Source organism: Sminthopsis crassicaudata, chromosome 3, assembly GCF_048593235.1.
Source record: "Sminthopsis crassicaudata isolate SCR6 chromosome 3, ASM4859323v1, whole genome shotgun sequence".
In the NCBI taxonomy this organism is placed as follows: Eukaryota; Metazoa; Chordata; class Mammalia; order Dasyuromorphia; family Dasyuridae; genus Sminthopsis; species Sminthopsis crassicaudata.
The window spans coordinates 637,571,842-637,595,130 of NC_133619.1; the positions used below are offsets into that span (position 1 = coordinate 637,571,842).

A 23,289-nucleotide genomic window follows, 5' to 3' on the forward strand; every position below is an offset into this window, starting at 1 on the left:
TTTCTCCTTTTAATTCCCCAGGTGGGTAAGAAGTGAACTGCCCTGGAGCGCGCAGTGGCCGGCCCTCACACGATCGCCTCACAAGACCCGAATCAAACAGTTCTTAACGTCCCACTGCGATGACGCATCCAAGTCCAAGAGAAGTCTGGCTGGTCCTCGTCTGCTCAACCCAACTGGAGTAGCCCCCAACACTTTGGGGGGGGTCCCGTGGAGGGCTCAATGGGCGGACAGGGTTAGGGTGCACCATGGTCCAGTTGAGATGGGAGTAGAAAGTAAGTTCCCCGAGGGCCTCCAATGTGCATTTGTCTCCCAGTGTCTAACACAGTGCCTGGTATACAGTAGTCGCTAAATAGATGATCCTGAAATGCAACTGAATCCAGCAAGTTTATCATGGGATCTGGCTGGTACCAGAGGAGGAAGGACAGAGGCTGGGAGCGAACGAAACCGCCACCTGGCGGCCGTCCGACACACTGCGGTAGCAGACAACCGGAATTTTCACAAGGCCATGAGTCACTTCCGGACGCATTCACGACGTCTCCTAGGAGACTGACTGATTTCCCTTTTCCACGATGAGTGGTGAGCGCATGTGTGAAAAGAGCAACTCTTCAAAAACTACATTTCCCATGAGGGTGCTCCGCCTCCACTGGGGCGACTTACGTCATGACGCCTGATGCGTACTCCCTGTCCCTTCCCCCCCCCCACCTTCTCGACCCCGGAAATACTTGCGGCCGCGGCCTGGGACTTCGTAGGACTACTTTTCCCAGGATTCCAACATCCTCGCCAAGCTGACATAGGACGGACTACCCGGGAGGAGGGCACAAGAGGAAACGTAGTGGGTAAATCTAGATTGCGCAGGCGAGAAAAGACTGGCCTCTGGCGCTCTTACGTATATGCGTTTATGCGTACTGCGTGCGTACGCCCACGACTCAGTGCACGCCAATCCCCTTTTGCCTCCCTAGCAGGCAGTCAGGGGTGTTGAAGGCTCCATAGAGCGTGGGAGCCGCGTGTCCGCTGGCGGCCACCGTACGGGCCGACCCCGCTGCTGCTTCCGCTTCCTTCGCAAAGCGAGCCGCGTGCCATGAAGCCAGGTGAGCGCGAGACCGGGCCCGGGAGGAGAAGCGAGACCGGGGCCCTGCCTGGTCAGCGAGCAGAGACTTTGGGTCCCCTGCCTGTGACTCGGTTTCCTTTTCTGTAGCAAGAGGGCCGGGGGCGGAATTGTAGCTGTGGCCGCGGGCTCGCACTCCAGCAGCCCCGCTACATTATCTCCTTTTAAAAACCACACCGCCCCCCCCCCCCGGGGGGCGGCTCTGTTATCCCTGTCTTGTGGATGAGGAGAGTGAGACAGGCCGAGAAGGAAGTGACCCGGGGCTACATCTACTTCTGGGGCAGGGTTTGAACTCAGGTCTTGCCACTTCCGGCGTTCTCTCTCTAGAGTTCCCGGGCTTGGGGCTGTTACTAGCCTTGAAGAGGGGGAAGCCGGCAGTTTACCCCTTTAGGGCCGGGCCCCAGGACCTTCTCCCGGGGGCTTCCTGCCTCCTTTCTGGGGCATGGGAGCCTTCGTAGGGGGTGAGTGGGGCCCCAGGTGCACTGACAGCACTTTGGGAGACGAGGGGGCTCCTGTGTCCGTTACCTGGGATGAGGGGGCGCCGAATCTTCCCCAGAATACTCAGCTTGGGGCTTTTCTTCTGCCTCCACAGGATTCAGCCCCCGAGGCGGGGGCCGGGGTGGGTTCCGAGGAAGAGGGAGAGGCGGAGGTGACAGAGGAGGCTTCGGGGGCCGAGGAGGCTTCGGGGGCCGTGGCCGCGGTGGCTTCGGAGATCGCGGGGGCCGAGGAGGGGGCCGAGGTGAGTGGAGGGCGTGGGCTTCACGGGGCTGGCAGGGGAGGGCAGGCAAAGAGCGAGCCCTGACTAACGCTCTGCCTCCGCAGGCGGCTTCCATTCCCCCGGGGGCCGGGGCAGAGGCACCCCTCGGGGCCGCGGCCGGGGCGGTCGCGGCGGCTTCCAAGGAGGAAAGAAGGTGACCGTGGAACCTCATCGGCATGAGGGTGAGTGAGGCCCTTGGCGGCCCCGTCCTCGGGCTCTGGTACCCGCCAGAGGTGGGTGGTCACCCCGGCCTTCCTTTTTCAGGAGTGTTTATTTGTCGAGGAAAGGAGGATGCCCTGGTCACGAAGAACATGGTGCCCGGCGAGTCTGTGTACGGCGAGAAGAGAATCACCGTGGAGGTGGGAGCCCCGTCACATGGGGGCAGGTGGGCCTGGAGATGGTGGGGGGGGAGTGCAGGGCTGACCCTTGCTTTCTCACCCTCAGGATGGCGAGGTGAAGATGGAGTACCGGGCTTGGAATCCGTTCCGCTCCAAGCTGGCCGCTGCCATCCTGGGGGGCGTGGATCAGATCCACATCCGACCGGGGGCCAAAGTGCTCTACTTGGGAGCAGCCTCGGGAACCACCGTCTCCCACGTCTCCGACATCGTGGGCCCTGTGAGTCCTGGGTGCTCCCCGCTTTTTGAGTTAGGAAGAGGGAGGGGTTGCCTTTGAACATGGGCTAAGGGAGGTGAGGGCGGGCTGGCTTCTGGCTACAGCGCTGGTTTTTGCCACCCAGGAAGGTCTGGTTTACGCCGTGGAGTTTTCTCATCGATCAGGCCGAGACCTCATCAACGTGGCCAAGAAGAGGACGAACATCATTCCCGTCATTGAGGATGCGCGACACCCCCACAAGTACCGGATGCTCATTGGTGAGGGCCTGTCATGGGGCCCTAGTGCAGTGGACACTGACTTAGGGGCTGATGAAGCTGACATTGGGGGAAGGAATGATCTGCCCTGGGCCCTAGAAGGTCCTGAGTTCCGATCCTACCTCTAGATACCACTTGTCAAGCAGTTTACTCATCTTAAAGCCTCGGGAAAACGCTGCTGGGGGAAGGGTGGGCATCTGGCCTCAAGAGTCTGGTCAAGGGAATCCCTTGAGATTGGATCTGGATCTGCAGGCTGCTGCTGGGTTGGATGGAGGGAGAAGGAAGAGATAAAGGATGAACTTAATGTGAGGAAAAGCCTCCCTAAGCCAACCCTGCCTGCTACCCTTTCTCTCCAGGGATGGTGGATGTGATTTTTGCCGATGTGGCCCAGCCAGACCAGTCCCGAATTGTGGCTCTCAATGCCCACAACTTCCTGCGCAATGGTGGACACTTTGTGATCTCCATTAAGGTATAGTGCCCTGGCCAAATTCAAGACTTGGGGGCATAGGGGGGAGAGGCTCCAGAGGGCTGGACAGAGGGATGCATCCTTCTCATGACCGTGAAACTTCTCCCAGGCCAACTGCATAGATTCCACAGCCTCTCCTGAAGCCGTGTTTGCCTCAGAAGTCAAGAAAATGCAGCAAGAAAACATGAAGCCACAGGAACAGCTCACTTTGGAGCCCTATGAGCGAGATCATGCAGTGGTGGTGGGCGTGTACAGGTGAGCCTTGGGGGGGGGCCTCCTTTGGCTGAGGAGTATCACTGGGGCAGGGTGGGCCAAGGAAACAATAGAGGTTTCCTTGATTTGTGGGGGGTCCTTGACTTGGAGGGATCACTGGAGGGAATGATCCTTGGAACTCAGCAAGGGTTGTGGACCTCTCCAGGGGATTGGTTTCCATTGGGGGGGCATCCCCAGGTGCTACCTGGTCTCTGAGGTCACCTTTCTCCCTACAGGCCTCCCCCCAAGCAGAAAGAAGTAGCTGCCAAGTAGCTGTCTGCCTCTCCGTCCTGTCCTGCCCCCCCTTTTTTTCTACTATAGCTGTTTTGTCAGATCTTTGTATTTTCTATTAAAAGGTGTGATCCCATGTGACTGCTGGATTCTCAAAGGGTTAGGGTGGGGGATGGGGAGGATGGAGAAGCTCGCGCCTGCGCGCTAAGGCGAGCTGCTGACGCTCGCCCTGTGGTTACCCGGAGAGGTCGGGCGTCGACCTCTGCGACGCATGCTTGGTCTCGCTGTCTTCGGCGAGCCCTGGGCGGGTTCTTACCTGGGATGTGCGCATGTGTCTTGAGAAGCTGGCGCAGGCGCACCGAGCGGCAGCCTGGTGCCAGAGTCACGTGTCGGGGGAGGATGGGAGGGGGTAGGGGGCGGAGTCCAGGCCGGGGGGGCCGGTTTGTTGTGGTCGCCATTTTGCTGGTTGCATTACTGGGTAATTGGGGACCCCGGGCCGCTGCCGATCTGACTGGAGCCACCCGCCCGTGCTGCCGCCGCCGCCGTAGCCAGCGTTCCCGCGCGGGGATGAGCCCGGGGCGCTGAGCCGCCGCCGCCTGCCCCTTGCGTTCCGCTCCGCCCCTCCCCCTACGGCCCGGCACCCCCGCCCACAGGTAACGGCCGCGCGCGCGCCCGCCGGGGCTGGGGGAGGGGAGGGGGCGCGTGCCCGTCCGCGCCAGCCCGTCAGTCCTCCGGCGCGCCGCCCTCCACCCCCGCGCCGAACGTTAGCCCCGGGGAGGGGGGGAGCGCGGGGCGCCCGTTACGGCCGCCCCTTCCTGGGCGACGGGGTGGGGCGGAGCGGGAGCGCGCGCCGTCCCGGGGCCCGGCGGGGTGGGGGAGGGGCGCCGGGCCGGACCAGGTGCCGGGAGGGGGGAGGGGGCGGGGCCGCTATTTATAGCCGGGTTCCTGGAAGGGGCCGGCCCCGGGGGAGCGCGGCGCGGGCCGGGGCGGGGTCGGGCAGCCGGGCCGGGGGCGGAGCCGCGGTCTCTCCGGCCCCCTCCCCCCCGTTCCCCTAGCTCTCCCGCTCTTTGTTTGGGCAAGAGCCGGCGCGGGCCCCCACCCGCCGCATCGCGGTCGCTTGGCAACAGCGGGCCGGCTCCCCGCCATTGGCCGGCGCGCTGAGCCCCTCGGGCCAATGGCAGGCCTGTTGCCATGGCAGGGGTCATGTTGCAGCCGCCTCGTGTGCGCCGCGGGGAGCGGGAGCCCGAGCCCGGGAGGCGGGAGGCGGGGCGGGGCGGGAGCCGGAGCGGGCGCCCCTCGAGCTCAGCGCCTCCTCCCCCCTCCCCCGCCGAGGGGGGCTAGGGGAGGGGGGGCCCGGGCCGGGCCGGGCCGGGCTGCTGGGGTGCTATGGGCGTCGGAGGAGAGGCTTCTTTGGCCCCCGGTGCGAGCCCAGGCTTCCTTGTGAGACAGGCCTGGCTGGAAGTTGGGGGGAGGCCAGTCCTAGGCCCAGGCCAGCAGCTGTAGGGTTAACCCCGTCCTCCCTCCCGTCCCCCGCCCTCCTCTCCCCCTTCCACCTGCTCAGCTCCCCCCTCCAGGCAACCTCGGCTGACCCCCCTCCCCCTCCCAGCGGCTGCTGCTGTCACCCAGCGGACGGGACAGGACAGGGCAGGGCAGGGGCCGGGGGCGCCTAGGGGCCTAGGGCCTGGCCAGGCAGCTCGCACTCGAGCACCCGTCCACTTCTGTCCCCCTCGGGACTCCCACCCTCCCTGCCCGACATGCTGACTGCCCGACTGCCAGACTGGGGACCCCGCCGGCCACCCGCCCGTGGCTCCCGACAGCCCCCCAGCGTGGGTATGAGAGAGGGAGGGGCACAACCGCAGGGGGACTCCCCGCTGTCAGCTGAGGCTCCCTCTCTTTGCGCCCCCCTCCCCTGTGTAGAGTGGCTATCAGCTGGCAAGGAGGGGCCGGGAGACTGGGGGAGTTCGAGCCTTTCCTCTGTTGTTGCGGGTGGGGGAAAGGGCTGTCCCAGGACCCTGACCCTTCCTGGCCGCAGTCCCTCTTATTCCTCCTCAGCTGCCTTTGCTCTTCTGTCTGTCCCTTTTGTCTGTTCTGTGTCACTGATCCCCTCCCCCGGCCCCCCATCCCATCTCTCCTCTGTCCTGTGTCACTGATCTCCCTTCCCCCCTCCCCCATCCTCTGCCCCTCTGTCTATCCTGTGTCACTGATCTCTCTTTCTGTCCCCCTCACCCCTCATCTCTTGTCTGTCTGTCTGTCCTGTCATTGATCCCCTCCCCACCCCTTCTCTTCTGTCTGTCCTGTGTCACTGATCCTCTCCTTCCTGTGCCCATCCCCCATCCCATCTCTCCTCTGTTCTGTGTCACTGATCCCCTCCCCCCTGCTGCCCAGGCCCCCCATCCCATCTCCTCTCCTCCCCCTCCTCCAGGTCCCGGCGGTGCTGGTGGCAGCAGCTGTGGTGCAGGATGCGAGAAGTCGCCCCCCAGCCGGGCTCCTGCTCCGGGCCTTGCTTCCCTTCGGCCCTCTGAGCCGGACATGGCCGCCCCTCCCAGCCATGGTCCTTTCTCCGGCTTTCCAGCCCCCCAGGAGCATACACAGGTATCGCCTACCCCAGCTCCTGGGGGGAGGGGTGGGCAGGGGCAGAATAGGCGTGAGGTCAAAGGGTCTGGGGTCGAGTCACCAGACAGAGTTGGAGAATCTGGGTCAGAAAAGGGCGATCCTTGCGGATCTGAGGGTCACAGACAGACCCTTCGAGGTCGTCTCTCCTGGAGGAGGCAGCTGGAGCCTGGAGAGGGTGGTCCCGGCTCACGCTGGGGGGAAGGGGCTGAGCTGGGATTTGGGCCCTGGGCCTCCGGCTCCAGCTGCAGTCATCAGACACGGAGGGTCTGTGGGACCAGGGGGCCGGCTGCCCGTCAGCACGGAGATCTTGACAGAGTCACGGAGGGAGCTTCTGTTTTCCCTTTTGTAAATTGGGTCAGCACAGGGTTGTCCTGTTCCGGCACAATGGAAGCTGGGAGTGGGGGGGGGGAGAGGTCAGGGAGGAGAGGTGGGGCGGGGAGGGCCCGGCCCTGACGGGCCCTGCGCCCCCCCCCAGGTGGTGCCAGATGTCCGGCTGCTCCAGCGACGGCTCCCGCTGGCCTTTCGGGATGCCACCTCCGCCCCGCTCCGGAAACTCTCTGTGGACCTTATCAAGACCTACAAGCACATTAATGAGGTGGGCTGGGTCCCGGGCAGGGGCTGGCAGTGACATTGGGGGAGGTCTCCCAACAATGTCTTCACCGCACTCCCCCCTCCCCAGGTGTACTACGCCAAGAAGAAGCGTCGGGCCCAGCAGGGGCCCCCCGAGGACGCGAGCACAAAGAAAGAGAGGAAGGTTCTGAACCACGGCTACGACGACGACAACCACGACTACATTGTGCGAAGCGGGGAGCGGTGGCTGGAGCGCTATGAGATCGACTCGCTCATCGGGAAGGGCTCCTTTGGGCAGGTGAGGACCGCAGCAGGGGCCTCCCCGGGGGCCCCCGGGTCCCGTGCCCGTCGGTGCCTAGGACGCGGCCAGCGGGATCCGTGCTGGGCCCCGAAGGCCTCATGCACCCTGGCCTCTTGTCCCTCCCAGGTGGTGAAGGCCTACGACCACCAGGCCCAGGAGCTAGTGGCCATCAAGATCATCAAGAACAAGAAGGCGTTTCTGAACCAGGCGCAGATCGAGCTGCGGCTGCTGGAGCTGATGAACCAGCACGACACGGAGATGAAGTACTACATCGGTGAGCCTGGGAGGGGGCCGAGCGGGAAGGGGGGGGGCGGAGCCAGGGGCCAGGGTCCGAGCTGCCACCACCTGCCCTTCTCCCTTCTCCCACAGTGCATTTGAAACGACACTTCATGTTCCGGAACCACCTGTGCCTGGTCTTCGAGCTCCTGTCCTACAATCTGTACGACCTGCTGCGCAACACCCACTTCCGGGGCGTCTCGCTGAACCTGACCCGGAAGCTGGCCCAGCAGCTCTGCACGGCCCTGCTCTTCCTGGCCACCCCCGAGCTCAGCATCATCCACTGCGACCTCAAGCCCGAGAACATCCTGCTGTGCAACCCCAAGCGCAGCGCCATCAAAATCGTCGACTTCGGCAGCTCCTGTCAGCTGGGCCAGCGGGTACGTGTGGGCGGAGGGGGGTCCCCATCTGGGCGGGGGGCGCTGAGGGGCAGAGGGGGTCCTGACCCAGCCTCCTTTGTCCCCAGATCTATCAGTACATCCAGAGCCGCTTCTACCGCTCTCCTGAGGTGCTCCTGGGGACCCCGTACGATCTGGCCATCGACATGTGGTCTTTAGGCTGTATCCTCGTGGAGATGCACACAGGGGAGCCCCTCTTCAGCGGCTCCAATGAGGTGAGAGGCTCGGGCGGGGGGTGCAGGGGCTGGGCTAGGGCCCCCAGGCCGAGGCGGCGGGACTGATGGCTGCGCCTGCTCTGTGGCCCAGGTGGACCAGATGAACAGGATTGTGGAAGTGCTGGGACTGCCCCCGGCCCCCATGCTGGAACAGGCACCCAAAGCTAGGAAGTACTTCGACCGGTTGCCTGGAGGGGGCTGGACCCTGCGGAGGAGCAAAGACCTCAGGAAGGTGAGCCATCCCACGTCCGTCCCCACGCCCTCCATCTCTTCCCTCCTTTCTCCATCTCCACTTCCTCCCGTGGCTCTGGCCGGTTTTCTTCTCCGGCTGCCCCTTCCTTCGGACTGCTCACCCCCGTGACTGCTCTGCTCCTCCTCCCTAGGAGTACCAGGGCCCCGGCACGCGGCGGCTGCAGGAGGTGCTGGGTGTGCAGACAGGCGGCCCCGGGGGCCGGCGGGCAGGCGAGCCCGGCCACAGCACAGCCGACTACCTCCGCTTCCAGGACCTGGTGCTGCGCATGCTGGAGTACGAGCCGGCCGCCCGCATCAGCCCCCTGGGGGCCCTGCAGCACGGCTTCTTCCGCCGGACGGCCGACGAGGCGACCAACACGGGGCCCTCGGGGAGCAGCACCTCCACCTCGCCTTCTCCGGCCCCCGACGCCTCCCACTCCTCCAGCGCGGCCAGCTCTGTCTCCAGCTCTGGTGAGGAGGGCGCCTGGCCCTGAGCGGGGCTGGGGGGGAGAGCAGACAGCCCGCGCGCCTGTGGTGGAAGCGCTCGCTCTTGGGACGTCCTGAGCTCTCACAGCATCGGGCTTCCAAGTTCTGCGAATCCGGCCCGTGACCTTGAACCGGAGGGTCGCCCTTCTGTCCCTTGGCACGCGGGCAGGGGCATTCTGCCAACCTTCTCTTTCCTACTTTTAGGTGGCTCGAGCGGATCGTCCAATGACAACCGAAGCTACCGATACAGCAACCGGTACTGTGGGGGCCCGGGGCCCCCGGTGACGGACTGCGAGATGCACAGCCCCCAGGTACGGCCCAGGGCCGGGACAGAAGGGGAGGCGGCTCCATCCTAGCGGCCCGTTACAGTCTGTCCCTTTCCTCCCCGACAGGTCCCACCATCCCAGCCGCTGCGCCCTTGGGCAGGGGGAGATGTGGCCCACAAGCCTCCCCCCGGCCCAGCCCCAGCCTCTTCCTCCTCCTCTTTCCACGGGGCCGGTGGCCGGCCTTCAGCCCAGGCTGGCTCTTCTTCATCTTCTTCACCGCCTCCCCCTGAGCTGATGGACGTGAGCCTTGGAGGCGGCCCCCTGCTGCCCCCACCTGCTCCACAGGACTGTGCCCCACTTCGCCCCGCTCCCCCTCTCCAGCACCCGGCCGCTTCGGCCTTCCGGACTCGGACCACAGGGGGGGGCGGCCCCAGGGGCGGGGGCCGGCCGCCGATCCCCCCACCTGAGGACCCGGCCCTAGGCCCCCGCCTGGGCCTCTGTGGTGTCCCCCAGAGTACGGCCGCCAGCTCGTGATCCCCTGCCCCCCTGGGGCCCCCCGAAGCCATACCCCTTCCCCCTTGGGGCCCCTGGGCTCATGCCTTCCCTCCCCCAGCCTTCCTCCCCTCTCAACTGGAATTGCTGCTACCCAGTGGGGGGGAGGGGGGGCACCTGCACTGACCTGACTGGGGGCTGGGGCCGAGAAGAGGAGGGGGTATGACCCCTGCCCCCCTTGTCCCCCCATGGACTGGCTCCTCGGCCCTGCTGGCCCCTTTGTTTTCTATTTATTGTACCAAAGACTGGCAGCCCTGGGGTGGCTCCCCTGCTCTCCACCCTGGGGCTGGGGGGGGTGGGGTGGGAGGCATCCGCAGGAGTCTGGGGCGCCCTGTGCTGTACCCAAGTAAAGAGCTTTCTCACATGCCCGACAGCTCCTTTGCAGGGTCGCTCGTGCACTCCCTCCCCAGAGCAGTCACTGGAACCCCAAAGGGGGCAGAGATGGGAATAGTGGGAGACAGAGATGGCCCATCAGAAGTCACCGGGAGACTTCTCCATCCTGGGCGTGGGTGTGGACAGGGAGACTTGGCTGTCCCGGTCCTGCAAGGTGCACCCCATCCATCCATCCCCATTGGGCCTCCTCCCCAGAGGGAACTAGGCCAGGCCTGCTGGTTACCCCCACAGAGCCCTAGCCACGCTCTCCTGCAGCTGCCCCAGGCTTCTTGTGGCAGTGGCAAGGTGGAGTGGTCGTTCCCCACCTCCCAGGCTGTGTGCCAGTGAGGGTGCCTTGGTGCCTCGGCTCCCCTTCCTCATGGGCCTAAAGGAAGGGGCAGTGGAGGGATGGTTCCCCGTTGTCCTCACTGCCAGCAATGACCTTGGGGTGGGGGTGGGGGGAAGAAATGGGGAATGGCATCTCAGGTAAGTGCTCTGCCTTTTCTCCCCCTTGCCCAATTTTTGATGGGGGGAATTTTTCTCTCCGAGCTTGGTCCCCCCATCCCAGTGAGAGTTCTCATAGTGATTAGAGTCTTAAGGGACTTGGAAAAGTGCCCCTCCCCCCCCCCCCAGAGGCCCAGTCTAGAGGCAGGCAGGGGTTGGATTGGCAGCCCCCTACCCAGAGGCCTTTGCATTGCTGCCGTTCTGGGGCCTGAAGGCCATGGCGCTTCGCTTTTACTCCAAGTACCTTTCTTTGGGGGGGGGGGGGTGTCATTCAGCAGTAAAGGGCATACCCTCAGAAAGGGGAAAGCCACTGTCCTGAGCCACAAGGCTAGAGAGAGTGAGGGCGGGCTCTGCTCCAGCGCTAGCCAATCAGAAGTCCGTATCGGGTGAGGCCGGGGTGCTCCCGGCGTTCTCTTGGAGTCTCCGAAGGACAGAGCCAATCAATGCTCCGCCTTCTCAAAGCTGACCAATTGTCAGGCCAGGAAGGGAGGGGGGGTGGGGAAAAGTGAGGCTAGGAGGATTGGTTGCTGCAGGCTGAGAGTAGCCGTGGATTGGCTGGAACAGCCACCCTCCTGCGGGGTGGGAGCGATGGGACCTCGCCCCCGGCTGCCCGCCCCTCCCTGCGCTCGGGGCTTCCCGGCTGCCTCGCTCATGCTCGGAAAGGCCCGGAGATCCCGGGGAGATCCCTGAGCCGGAACTACTCCTCCCCCCAACCGGGGAGACCCGGGCCCCCACGGCGCGACGCCGCGGGGGGCCTGGGCGTGCTACAGCTTCCCGATTTATAAAATGGGCCGGCGTCTTAAGAGGCCGCCTCCCGAGAGGTGGGGGGAGAGGGATGAAGATCCGATTTTTGTAGCGTCTTCGAGCTTCCGTTGCTGGCTACAGCCCGCAGTTCGAGGCGTCCTTGTTCAAACCTCTCCCCGTGCCTCGGTTTCCCCGGGTGCCGTAAATGGAAGGCCTTCCCAGCCCCCTCCCCCGCAAGTCGGGATTCCCTCCCCCAGCCGGCTCTTGCGGTGCAGGAATGCATCGTGACGTCGGGAACCAGGGTTTGAAGCCGCATTCACCCCGGCCCCAGCAGAGCGATTCCATCCACGCAGCGCCTGACCACAGGCTCCTGGGCGCGTCCGCGTTGCCCGCCGCGCGCCTGCGGAGTAGTCCTGGGGAGCCTCAGGGCAACACTGTGGCGGAAGGCTGCAGCGTTGGGAGAAGGGGGGAATCAAACGCCTCCGCTTAAAACCCTGCTCCTCGGCACGAGCACTGCCGAGGAACCCAAACGGTCGTGTCCGGGCGCGTTTCCCCGAGATCCGGGGAGGGGGCGGCCGCAGCCCGGGGACTTGTCTGCACCTGGCGCTTTCCTTCGAGCCATTCTCCGGGTTCTCTCTACTCGCCACATCCACGGTGCTCCCAGTCATTTTTTGTGGCAAAAAAAAAAAAAAATCCCATTACAATTCACTTTCCACAATTCGTCTTCGAGTGTTTTGAGAGAAATTTGGGGGAGCCCTTCAGGTTCTAGGTTTTCCCCCCCCCCCCAGCCTTCCCCTAATCTCTCTGCATCAGTAAACGTGTTTTTTTTGGGGACAATTCTCCCATCAAGTTGTTGTTCGTTTCTGTGGCGGCTTTGGTTTTTCTCCCCCGCACAGTCCGGCCCGCCACGGTCCCTTTCAGAGGAGAGAAAGCTCCTCCCAGGCCCCGCCATGTTGGCGCGCTCCTCCCTCATTTACTTGAGAAACCACAAGCTCCGTCCCCTCCTTCCTTCTCCACGCGCTTTTCCCGCTTGTCCAGTCCCCCATCACCACTGCGCTCCTCCTCCAGGACCGCTTCCTCAGTGACCTCAACAGCCGTGGAAAACATCAAGGTTAAATGGAAAGGGACTTGTTTCCTCTCCCTGGACAGTCCGCGCTCGATCATCGCACAGCCCCTTCAGAGCGATCAGGTTCTTCCAGCGGACTTGGCTGCGGTCCGCAGCGGATCTCCTTTTGGAGCCTCGGAGGAGATGGGTGCTGGCTTCTTTCCAGCGGCCCTCGGCACTCTGCTTCTGAAAAAATCGGGGCAATGGTCCCACTGATGATTTCTTGAAAACCTAAGTTTTTATTTTTTAATCATGGTTTTCAGCACTCAATGATTCTTAAGTATCTCTGCTTGTTTTTCAATTTTTTAATTTTTTTTTTTTTAAATATCTGGACTGGGGACAGACACTTAACACTTCCTGGCTGTGTGACCCTGGGCAAGTCACGTAATCTCAACTGCCTCAGCAAAAAAAAAGAGAGAGAGAGAGAAATATCTGGACTGGGTTAAGTTACTGGGGCAGAGAGACTAGAAGAATTCAAGACCCGGGTCATTTCTCAGACAAAAAGAACCTTTTTTCTGAGCTGGAAGAATATGGTACAAACCCAAATCATCAAGTACTGGGGATACAAAAAGAGGCAAAAGACAGTCCCTGTCCTCGTGGAACTGTGTGTGTGTGTGTGTGTGTGTGTGTGTGTGTGTGTGTGTGTGTGTGTGTGTGTGACTTGCCCAGGGTCACACAGCCGGGAAGTGTCTCAGACCAGATTTGAACTCAGATCCTCCCGACTTCAGGGCTGATGCTCTATCCATTGTGCCACCTAGCGGTCCCCAACTTATATTCTAATGGTGGGGAGGGGGGGAGAGAACACACAAACAAATGTATTCAAAGCCCTCTCTATAGTGTGCAAACAGAAAATAATCATTAACAGAGGGAAGGCACTAGAATTTAGAGGCCTTGGGAAAGGCCGAACTTTAAAAAAGCCAGGAGAGGCAAGAGGCAGAGAGAAGGAGAGAAGGCATTCTAGGTATGGGGAATGGCCAGAGTCAACATGTCTTGTTTATGGAACAGGCAAGAATCAAGAGAGATTTGGGGTAGGAAAGGTAGATTTAAGAATCAGTACGGAGATGGCAATTAAATCCTCGGGAGCTGACGAGAGCAAGTGCAGTTGCTTGTCCTTATTCCAGAAGAGGACCGGGACACTAGGGAGCCGAGGCCAGGCAAAGGAGTAAATTGAATTTCTGAGAGAGGATTGTGCAAAGTCACCAGCCTCACTTTCCCACTTTGTCCCCTGGAGCCATGCGGGGATGCAGGGGCTCCATCACAAGCCCATTGTGAGTGGCCCGAATCATCTCATTGTTGAAGAGAGCCAGAACTGATCACCAACTAATATACAAATCAGTTGACAAATATAGTTGTATTATATTTTTAATACGCATTTCTTTATGAATCATTTTGGGAGAGAAAAATCAGAACAAGAGGAAAACAGAAAGAAAAAGGAAAACATGAATGTAGCATGTTCAACAAATATTTAAGAGCCTACTATGTGCCAGGCAGCTAAGTGATGCGGTGGATAGAGCCTCAGGGCTGAAGTCAGGAAACTTCCTTCCTGGGTTCAAGTCTAGCCAGACACTGACTATCTGTGTGATCCTGGGCAAGTCACACACACACACACCCTGTCTGCCTCAGTTTCCTCATCTGTAAAATGTGCTGAAGAAGGAAATGGCAAAACACTGCTGTATTTCCGCCAAGAAAATCCCAAATGGGATCACGAAGAATTGAACATGAACGAACAACAGTATTTACCAGGCAGTGGATTAGGTCCTGGGGCTACAGAAAAAGGCAAGAAAAAGTCTCTGAAACAGCTCACAGTATAGTGAGGGAGATAGGGAGAAAAAGGACTACCATGGGGAGCAAGGATACAATGAGATATGGAGTGGCACTTTCTGATGGGATTGTATCATGACTCATTTTCTTTTTTTTCTTTTTTTAATTAATTTTATCATAAATTTTTTTTGACAGTATATATACATAATTTTTTTATAACATTATCCCTTGTATTCATTTTTCCAGATTTTCCCCTCCCTCCCTCTACTCTCTCCCCTAGATGACAGGCAATCTCATACATTTTACATGTGTTACAGTATAACCTAGATACAATATATGTGTGTAAATCCCATTTTCTTGTTGCACATTAAGTATTAGCTTCCGAAGGTATAAGTAACCTGGGTAGATAGACAGTAGTGCTAACAATTTACATTCGCTTCCCAGTGTTCCTTCTCTGGGTGTATCTACCTCTGTCCATCATTGATCAACTGGAAGTGAGTTGGATCTTCTCTATGTTGAAGATACCCACTTCCATCAGCATACATCCTCATACAGTATCATTGCTGAAGTGTATAATGATCCCCTCATTCTGCTCGTTTCACTCAGCATCAGTTGATGTAAGTCTCTCCAAGCCTCTCTGTATTCCTCCTGTTGGTCATTTCTTACAGAACAATAATATTCCATAACCTTCATATACCATAATTTACCCAACCATTCTCCAATTGATCATCGTTCATTTTCATAAGCAAAGGCAAACTGGGACAATGAACCTGTCCCAGGTTCCAGGTCACCCCCACCCCCTCTACTGATTTTCCTAGTTTAACAGAAAACTGGAAAGTTTAACATGAACCCCTAGAGTTTTTTGGTGTTTGTTAAACAAATAACCTTTCTGGCCTAAGATGGAAAGATTTATGGAAAGCATTAGATGACCACCATAAGTTGGGGTGCTCACCCCTTCTCACCAAGGGGATCCAAGTGAGTAGCATCAAAAGGAATTGCTTTTGATTTCCAGCTTCCTGCCTGGTAAGTGATAAAGCTTAGAGCTAAAGCTCTGAGAACAGTCAAGAAAGTTCTGTCGATCCTAAAGATCCTTACTTCCTTTTTAAATTTTATTTATTTTTTAAGAAGAGCAAAACGATACATAGCTCAAGGGCTGGGGCATTTCCATGGGACGCTCATGTCATTCTGGAGAGCAAAAAGACCTTGAGGTCTGGCAATTCCAGCAAGTAACACTGGCCACATGTGTTCCTAGTTAACAATGTTGTTTAAATTTGTACTCACTCCCCCTAAGAACATTGTGGGTCCCAAGTAATAAGGAGGAGAGGACAGCGCTTCTGTAACTACAATTCTTCCTGGGGTATTTGAGTAATAAATGACTTTTCTAAGAAGTCAGTCTACAGGCCGATTAAGAACAGTGGTGGGGGCTTGTGAGCTACAATAGCAGTAGTAACCCAGGGGGTTATCCCCTCAACCGGAGAGTGGTCCCCAATTTGTAAATGCAAATCTAAGTTGGGGGAGTACTGCTGAAGGATTGTGGGTATAACGTGGGAATGGCCAGAATAAGCTCCCCAAAGGGAGAGATTTGTAATTCTGTGCTAATAGCCCCAGAAAAGTCTTCGTAGGCATCCTATAATAATGCCAGTAACTCATGTCGGCTTGGAAATGGAGCCGGCCCAGCTCAGTGTTGCTTTGTGGTGAAGATTCATCTCCAGTTATGTAAGCCATGTCTAGAAAGCAGAGTTCAGTATCACAGCCTGACCTTGGGCTCGGGGAGATAATTTGGTACAAAGCACAATCATCTCATCCCTTGCATTGGCAGCAACCCAGATTGGCGCTGGGAACCCTGGAGAGCCGCTACTCCCGGGCTGGGGGTGGGGGCTGCGGTGATTTCACTTGAAGAAAAGATGTATGACAGTATGGGGAGAGGGTGGGAGGGGGGGAACAAGCAGCTTTCCGTATCTGCTATTGGACTTCAAGGTCAAAAAGACCCAAATTCCAGACACGTAACACTTCCTAGCTGTGTGACCCTGGGCAAGTCACTTAACCCCAGCCTCAAAAAAAAAAAAAAAAAAAAAAAGACCCAAATTCAAATTCCACCCCTGCCTTCTCCTAGCTCTGTGACAAGTTACTTTCTCTCAGTTTGGTGGGTGGTGAGAGCCTGTATTCCCACTTATAAAATGGAGTTAATAGTACTGTAATACCACAAGAGGTAATATATGATAAGTACTCTACAAACTTTAAAAAGCTAGATAAATGTCAAGTGTTATTATTACATAATGGTGTTGGTCAGTCATTAGTCATATGGATTTTTCCTGGAAGAGATAACGGAGTGGTTTGTTATTGCCTTCTCCAGTCCATTTTACAGATTAGGAAACTGAGGCAGGGAAGGTTAAATGACTTACCCGATATCACCCAGCTGGTGTCTGAGGCTAGATTTGGACTCAAGTCCTCCTGATTCCAGGGCCAGTATTCTTGGCCACCCAGCTGCCCCATTTGTTACAAAATACCCAGACTCACCCTCGGGGCTGAGACAGAAGTGGAGGGGGCAGCTTAAAAGGGAGAAAGCAGGCAAGGGAACTTTCCCAAGATACTCATGAAAACTTCTAGCAGAAAAAGTGAGGTTTTGTGCAGAGGGAGGAAGATGGAGAGAAGGACAGTGAGGAGAGAAGAGAGAGAGGGAGGGGAAAAGGGAAGGGAAGAAAGGAAGAAGAAAAGGAAAAAGAAGAGGAGAAGAAGAGGAAGAAGAAGAGGAGGAGGAAAAGGGACATAGTTATAACTTCCCTTCTCAAAACCCCATTTGAAGGAGACAGAGGATTCTTTTAGGTCTCCTCCAAAGCAAAATCACTGCCCAAATCATTGTAAACCATAAAAAGGGCTGAGATAGTCCTGCCTCTACTCTCCAGTTGCACACACACACCCCCCAACTGGATACCCGGGCCTCCTGGACACCTCCCCCCCTTCCCACCGAGGCATTTGTCTCTTTGTTTTGTCCTGTGTCTTTTTGTTCCAATCTGGCCTCCTACATTTGTTTCTTTCCTCCCTGGGCCATTTAGCTGGCCACACAAAAGCCCATTAAGGCAGCAGCTGGGTCCCCAGCTCCTTCTGCTAGTCCTGCCGGGAGCCGCCTCCACTGGGGACACTGGGGAGCCGCTATTCTGCCGGACCCCATCTGTCCAGGGCTGCCTGACCTCGCTTGGTTCTCCTGGGCCTAGTCTCTGTTAAGCCCATTTAAAAACTGATTCCTCTTAAGTGTGATATTGAACAGCCTTTTTTTGGGGGGGTCAGGACCAGAGACTTCAGAGGTCTGGCCGGAAACCCCCCAAGCACTGAACTCTTATACTGTATTTTTAGAATTAGAATTGTCTAAGGGTACTGTCCCTGTAGACAGATTTGTCCCAGGATGATTCTGGCCTTGGAGTCCTCCCTCTGAGCTATTATATGGAAAGTACTAGAGTAATAACACTTGTTACTCTACCTCAGAGGTAGCCAGTGATGTATTAGGAAATATTTTACACTTACCTTTCCAAAAAAAAAAAAAAAAAAAAGATACATACAACCAATTATATGTGGTTAGCTATTATATATCTGTATTACTTTTAATCATATTTTATTTTCCCCAAACACATGCAAAGATAATTTTTGAAAATTCACTTTTGCAAAACCGTGTATTCCAAATTTGTCTCCCACCATTCCCCTTCCTCAAGTCAGCAAGCCATCTGATATAGGTTTAGCATGTGCAATTCTTCCAAATGTGCTTCCATATTCATCTATCTACCTCTATTAGGGGTGGTCTGGGCCATCCTGTTCAGATGTGGGGTGAATTCTTGGTTTAAAAAAAAATGTTTCAGTAATAGTTCATTACTCTCCACTCTAAAATAAGAGCCCTGCCATTATAGCAGGAGGCAGTGTCAGGGAAAGGCGATGACCCGAGTGCCGTTTCGGGGGTCTGCTTTAGGAAAAGAATATTCCAGAACAACTCTGGTAGGACCCTCTGTGGGTCAGTTGAGCATGCTACCACCTTCTGGACAACTCAGATATAGCGCTCCCTTTTTGAGAATGTTCATAAAGTGATACCCTACTTTCCTATAGCTTTAAAAATCATGGTTCAAAAAATAAATAAATAAATAAATAAAATTAAATTAAAAAATAAAATAAGGGGCAGCTAGGTGGCGCAGTGGATAGAGCACCAGCCCTGAATTCAGGAGGACCCGAGTTCAAATCTGCTCTCAGACACGAAACACTTCCTAGCTGTGTGACCCTGGGCAAGTCACTTAACCCCAGCCTCAAAAAAAAAAAAAAAAGATGCCTGACAAGTTTTTCCACCTCATATAAAGGCCTCAAAAAATAAAAAATAAAAAAATAAAGTAAAATAAAATAAAAATCATGGTTCAAGAGCCAAAAGGGTCTGCTTGTTCAACAGCGATGTCACATGATTACTTATTATTCAACATCACTCTCATATTGATTAAGTGTTTTACTTAATTCATGGTCTTGAGGTGTGTCCAGCAGAAGAGTACACAGGAAGGCTCTAGATTTGAGCATCGCGTATTTATTTTGAGCTACTATAATTCTGTTTTGCTCACAGAGCACGATACTTTCTTTAATCCTGGCATGTTGTGCTGGGTGGTCCCGTGCTAGCATCTCCATGTCTCACAATTGATTCCCAAGTTCTTAAGAGCCCTTGAGGATGTCTTCCTATCACTTCTGACCTCCGTGGAGGGCTCGCCTTGTATGAGTGAGTTCTCCATAAAGGAACCTTCATATGGCATTTGGACAGTGTGGCCAATCCCCCGGAGCTCCGCTGTAGAGTTGGAATGCTCATCAGTACAGCTCAAGAAAGGACCCCGAAGTCTTATCTGGCCAGGAGATCTTCAGAATCTTCCTAAAACAATGCAAAGGGAAGGGATTTGGTTTCCTGGCGTGGCGCTGTCCAACTTCCACTGATATACAACAATGAGGTCGGCCAATGGCTCTGAAGACCTTCAATTCGATCATCATCAAATACCGTTTCTCTCCCATACTTTCCTTTGTAGCTTCCCAAACACTGAGTTAGCTCTGGAAATGTATGGTTCAAACCCATCACATATGGTTTTACATATGTCCCTGGAAAGTAAATGAACCTATCTGCAGCATTTTATATTTCCCTGTTGTCTGTACTTGATGGCTGAACATGCGGATGGTGTGATGGAGAACCTGTGTTTTCTTAATGTTAACTTTTGGGCCAAAATTAGCACAAGTGACAGAGAATCAATCTGTGACATTAAAAAAGTTCCAAGAGACACAGGTTCTAGTTAATTAATCATTTTATTAACAATACTAACATATCATCAATAAAATGGATCAAATTCCAAAGACAAATCCTGCTAGTGGGCCCCCAGTTAATAGTGTCTATTCCTGATGGTGTCAATCAGCTCAACTGGTTAACAATTAATGAGAGAGAATGAATATCACAAGAAGAGGCAGACTTATTCTAATGAGCATGGGGGTATATAACTTCGATTCTGTCATTTTCCTTCTAAATCACCCAGGCTCTGGCAATCTAATCAAAGAATTGATCCCTACCCAAACCTGTGTGGAACATAACGGACTTCCCCTCTTAGGTAGAGTCTGAACTAAGGGAGGAAAAAGTTAATTCAATCTCATTATCAATAATGTTCTTCAATGACTGAACAATCTACAGATCTCTAAAAAAAAATCCTGGTTCTAATTCAGCAATTGATTTTTAATATGAGGGAGAAATAATCATTTTTCTTAAACCATTCGTTGTTGCAGCTCAGCCTGAGAGACTGCATGAAGTACACAATCATGTGAGTTTTAAAAGCTGATCCCAAGAAAGGGAGCTGTATGTGCCAAAATGTTTGTGGCAGCCTTTTTTGTAGTAGTTAGAAACTGGAAAATGAATGGATGTCCATCAATTGGAGAATGGCTGGGTAAATTATGGTATATGAAGGTTATGGAATATTATTGCTCTGTAAGAAATGACCAACAGGAGAAATACAGAGAGGCTTGGAGAGACTTACATCAACTGATGCTGAGTGAAATGAGCAGAACCAGAAGATCACTGTATACTTCAGCAACAATACTGTATGAGTTTGTATTCTGATGGAAGTGGAAATCTTCAACATAAAGAAGAGCTAATCCAGTTCCAATTGATCGATGTTGGACAGAATCAGCTACACCCAGAAAAGGAACACTGGGAAATGAGTGTAAACTGTTTGCATTTTTTCTTTTTCTTCCCAGGTCATTTTTATCTTCCAAATCCAATTCTTCCTTTGCAACAACAACAACAACAAAATTTGGTTCTGCACATATATATTGTATCTAGGATATACTATAAGATATTTAATATGTATGGGAATGCCTGCCATCTAGGGGAGGGGGTGGAGGGAAGGAGGAGAAAAATTCAGAAAAGAAAGGAGTGCAAGGGATAATGTTGTAAAAAATTATCTATGCATATGTCCTGTCAAAAAATGTTATAATTATAAAATAAATTAAAAAAAAAAAAAAGACAATTAAAAATAAATAAATAAATAAAAGCTGACTCCAAAATCATATAATTTGAAAGTCAGGATTTTTTTTTTTTTTTTTTTTTTTTTTGTTTAGTCGTTTTTCAATGGTGGCTGACTCTTCATGATCCCTTTTTGGAATTTTCTTGGCAAAGGTATTAGAGTAGTTTGCCATTTTCTTCTCCAGTTCCTTTTACAGGTGAAGAAACTGAGGCAGATAGGGTTAAGTGTCTTGCCTATTGTCTGAGACTAGGTTTAAATTCGAGGTGCTCTGTCTACTCTGCCACCTCTCTGCCCTCAAAAGGGACCTTCTTGGCCATCTAATCAACTCACATCCAAGAGGAGTTCCTTACTCTAAGATGCCTGAGGGGCAGCTAGGTGGCGCAGTAGATAGAGCACCAGCCCTGAATTCAGGAGGACCCGAGTTCAAATTTGATCTCAGACACTTAACACTTCCTGGCTGTGAACTCAGACACTTAACACTTCCTAACTATGTGACCCTGGGCAAGTCACTTAGCCCTAGCCTCAAAAAAAAAAAAAAAAAAAAAAAGATGCCTGACAAGTTTTTCCACCTCATATAAAGGCAATCCATTCCACTCCCCACCTCAAAGCTCCCCAATGTGGTGGGAGGCCATGTAGATTACATTGTTTCCAACAGGAACTACTCTCCAGACCCACCTTCTCCCTCTTACTCTTCTGAAGATGTTTTGAACCCCTTGTAACATATACATTTGTCCCTATTAAATTTAACTTAAAGCAATTAAGTCCAGTGTTCTTGCCTTGTAAGAACTTTCTCTGCCCCATACACTCAGTTAGCCATCGCTTCTCAGCTTTAATCAATCTGAAAATTTTATTAAGATGCTAGAATTGTTTTCCTCCAAGTCATTTGTGACAATGTTAGAAAGTTTAGGAGCAAGCACAAATGCTCCAACTAGATGAAGGTCACCACTTAGATAAAGAGCTGGCCTTAGAGTCTGGAAATCTGCTTTAAATTCTAACTCTCTGGACTTCAAATGACCTCATCTATAAAATGGGATAATCGGACTTCCTTGCAACTTTAAATATTTAACCTTATGATCCAAATTGACCTCAAATCATTAATTTTTGGAGTCTGGAGTTTAACTAGCTTCTAATCCATTTAACTGTATTATAATCTAGTCAATATTGCTTCATCTTGTCTACCAAAAAAAATTAGAGATTTTGTCAACTTTAGGGTTTTTTTTTCTTTGCTAATTTAAAATATTAGACGCTAAGAAATTAGGCTTCAGGCTAGTAGAGAAAATAGGTGGTTATGTGAAAACCAAAGAAACTAAAATTGGTTCTAGAGATGCATCGAGTTAAAACTGAAATAATTTGGAGGTTGCTGTAGAGGGCTGGAACTCTGGAGACTATACTTGAAACAAGGCGTTAACTCAGTGTGATTGATGAGATGATGGTTCTCTAGTTCCCATGTATGCTTGGTACTTGCATGGTGATGTCATGGTTCTCTAGTTCGCACATATTCAGTATGCCGTAATAATGTAATTACAAAAAGGTATATAAGGGCTGAGACAGACTGGAAATGAGACCTTCCATCTTTGACCAGCCTCCTGGTGGCTCTCCTGCCTCCTTCACTTCTCCACCTAAAGACCAAGGATGCAGGCTGATCCCAAGGACCTCCAGAAAGCTAGCCCAAACATTACCAATTGCCCTGGGGAATATCCATGAAATATATAGAGTAAAAGAGCCTGTGGTGACAAAAATATTAGAGCAGCACTTTTGTGTAACAAAAAATTGTAAACAAGGTAGGCGTCCATCAATTGGTCCACAAATTCTGATATGAGAATGTAATTGAGTATTATTGTTCTGTAAGAAGTCCGGAAAGGGATCTATTCAGAGAAACCAGGGGTGACTTGTATGAAATGATGCAGAGGGAAATGACAACTAGGAGAACAACGTGTATGTGATGTCAGCACCATGATAAAGGAAAACTGCTTTGAAGGGGCTAACAATTCTGATCAGTGCAAGGACTATTCACAATTGCAGAAGACCCGTGGTGAATAAACGGTTTCCATCTCTTGACAGAGAGGTGGAAGTTCCAGATGCAGAATGAGGCACATTTTCAGCCATGACCAATGTGTAGATTCATTTTGCTTGACTATGCCTAACTTTTAATCAAAGGCTTTGTTTTCTTTGGATTTTCTTTTCTGCTCTTTTTCTTGGGAGGAAGTTAAGAACATAAGGAGATCTTCTAAGGAAGGGCCATGATAATGATAAAGAAAAAAAGAAAAAGAGTCAATAAAAGACTTAAAAACTATAGAAAGGAGAAAAAATCTGGTATAACCAAAACAAATTGAGCGTGTTTTTTTATGTTTTTGTTTTGTTTTTAAATAATCCACCATAGAGAGAAATGGTTCATTTTCTTTATATGTGGGAGATTTGTCACTTTCATAATTTAGGGTGAGGATGAAATGACTGATCTTCTCAATGTTCCCTCTGAGTTCATCACCACCCAAGGCACACACTCAAGCACACGATGTGTTGGGCAATGGTTGCTTCATGTTTTGTGACTTAAGATGCATGTGCTATGCCCTGAATGTCCCAAGGAGATGTGAGATTTGGAAAGCCATTCACTCTTCTGGGAGAGAGAAAAGTAGAGAGACAGAAAGAGACAGACAGAGAAAGAGAGACACAGAGACACAGAGACAGAGACAGAGAGAATGGAATAAGAAG

General features: G+C 53.5%; 2 protein-coding genes across 4 annotated transcripts; both read left to right on the plus strand.

Moving 5' to 3' along the window:
• The first annotated feature begins 916 nt into the window (after positions 1-916).
• FBL (fibrillarin) lies at positions 917-3,813 on the plus strand. 2 transcript variants are annotated; one of them, XM_074306822.1, is made up of 9 exons: positions 917-1,088; positions 1,698-1,844; positions 1,928-2,044; positions 2,127-2,221; positions 2,307-2,477; positions 2,599-2,731; positions 3,085-3,197; positions 3,304-3,449; positions 3,683-3,813. In XM_074306822.1, the coding sequence occupies exons 1-9, from the start codon at positions 1,079-1,081 to the stop codon at positions 3,717-3,719; spliced, it is 969 nt and encodes a 322-aa protein (XP_074162923.1). In that variant the 5' UTR covers positions 917-1,078; the 3' UTR covers positions 3,720-3,813. The 2 variants fall into 2 exon arrangements, with proteins under 2 accessions (XP_074162923.1, XP_074162921.1); XM_074306820.1 differs by lacking the exon at positions 917-1,088 and adding an exon at positions 1,216-1,566.
• Positions 3,814-3,939: 126 nt separating this feature from the next.
• On the plus strand, positions 3,940-9,949 carry DYRK1B (dual specificity tyrosine phosphorylation regulated kinase 1B). 2 transcript variants are annotated; one of them, XM_074306819.1, is made up of 11 exons: positions 3,940-4,330; positions 6,100-6,269; positions 6,766-6,885; positions 6,970-7,158; positions 7,288-7,435; positions 7,531-7,817; positions 7,904-8,050; positions 8,142-8,282; positions 8,434-8,752; positions 8,972-9,078; positions 9,160-9,949. In XM_074306819.1, exons 2-11 carry the CDS (start codon positions 6,207-6,209, stop codon positions 9,565-9,567), a joined length of 1,929 nt encoding a protein of 642 aa, XP_074162920.1. In that variant the 5' UTR covers positions 3,940-4,330; positions 6,100-6,206; the 3' UTR covers positions 9,568-9,949. The 2 variants fall into 2 exon arrangements, with proteins under 2 accessions (XP_074162920.1, XP_074162919.1); XM_074306818.1 differs by lacking the exon at positions 3,940-4,330 and adding an exon at positions 4,908-5,507.
• The last annotated feature ends 13,340 nt before the right edge of the window (positions 9,950-23,289 follow it).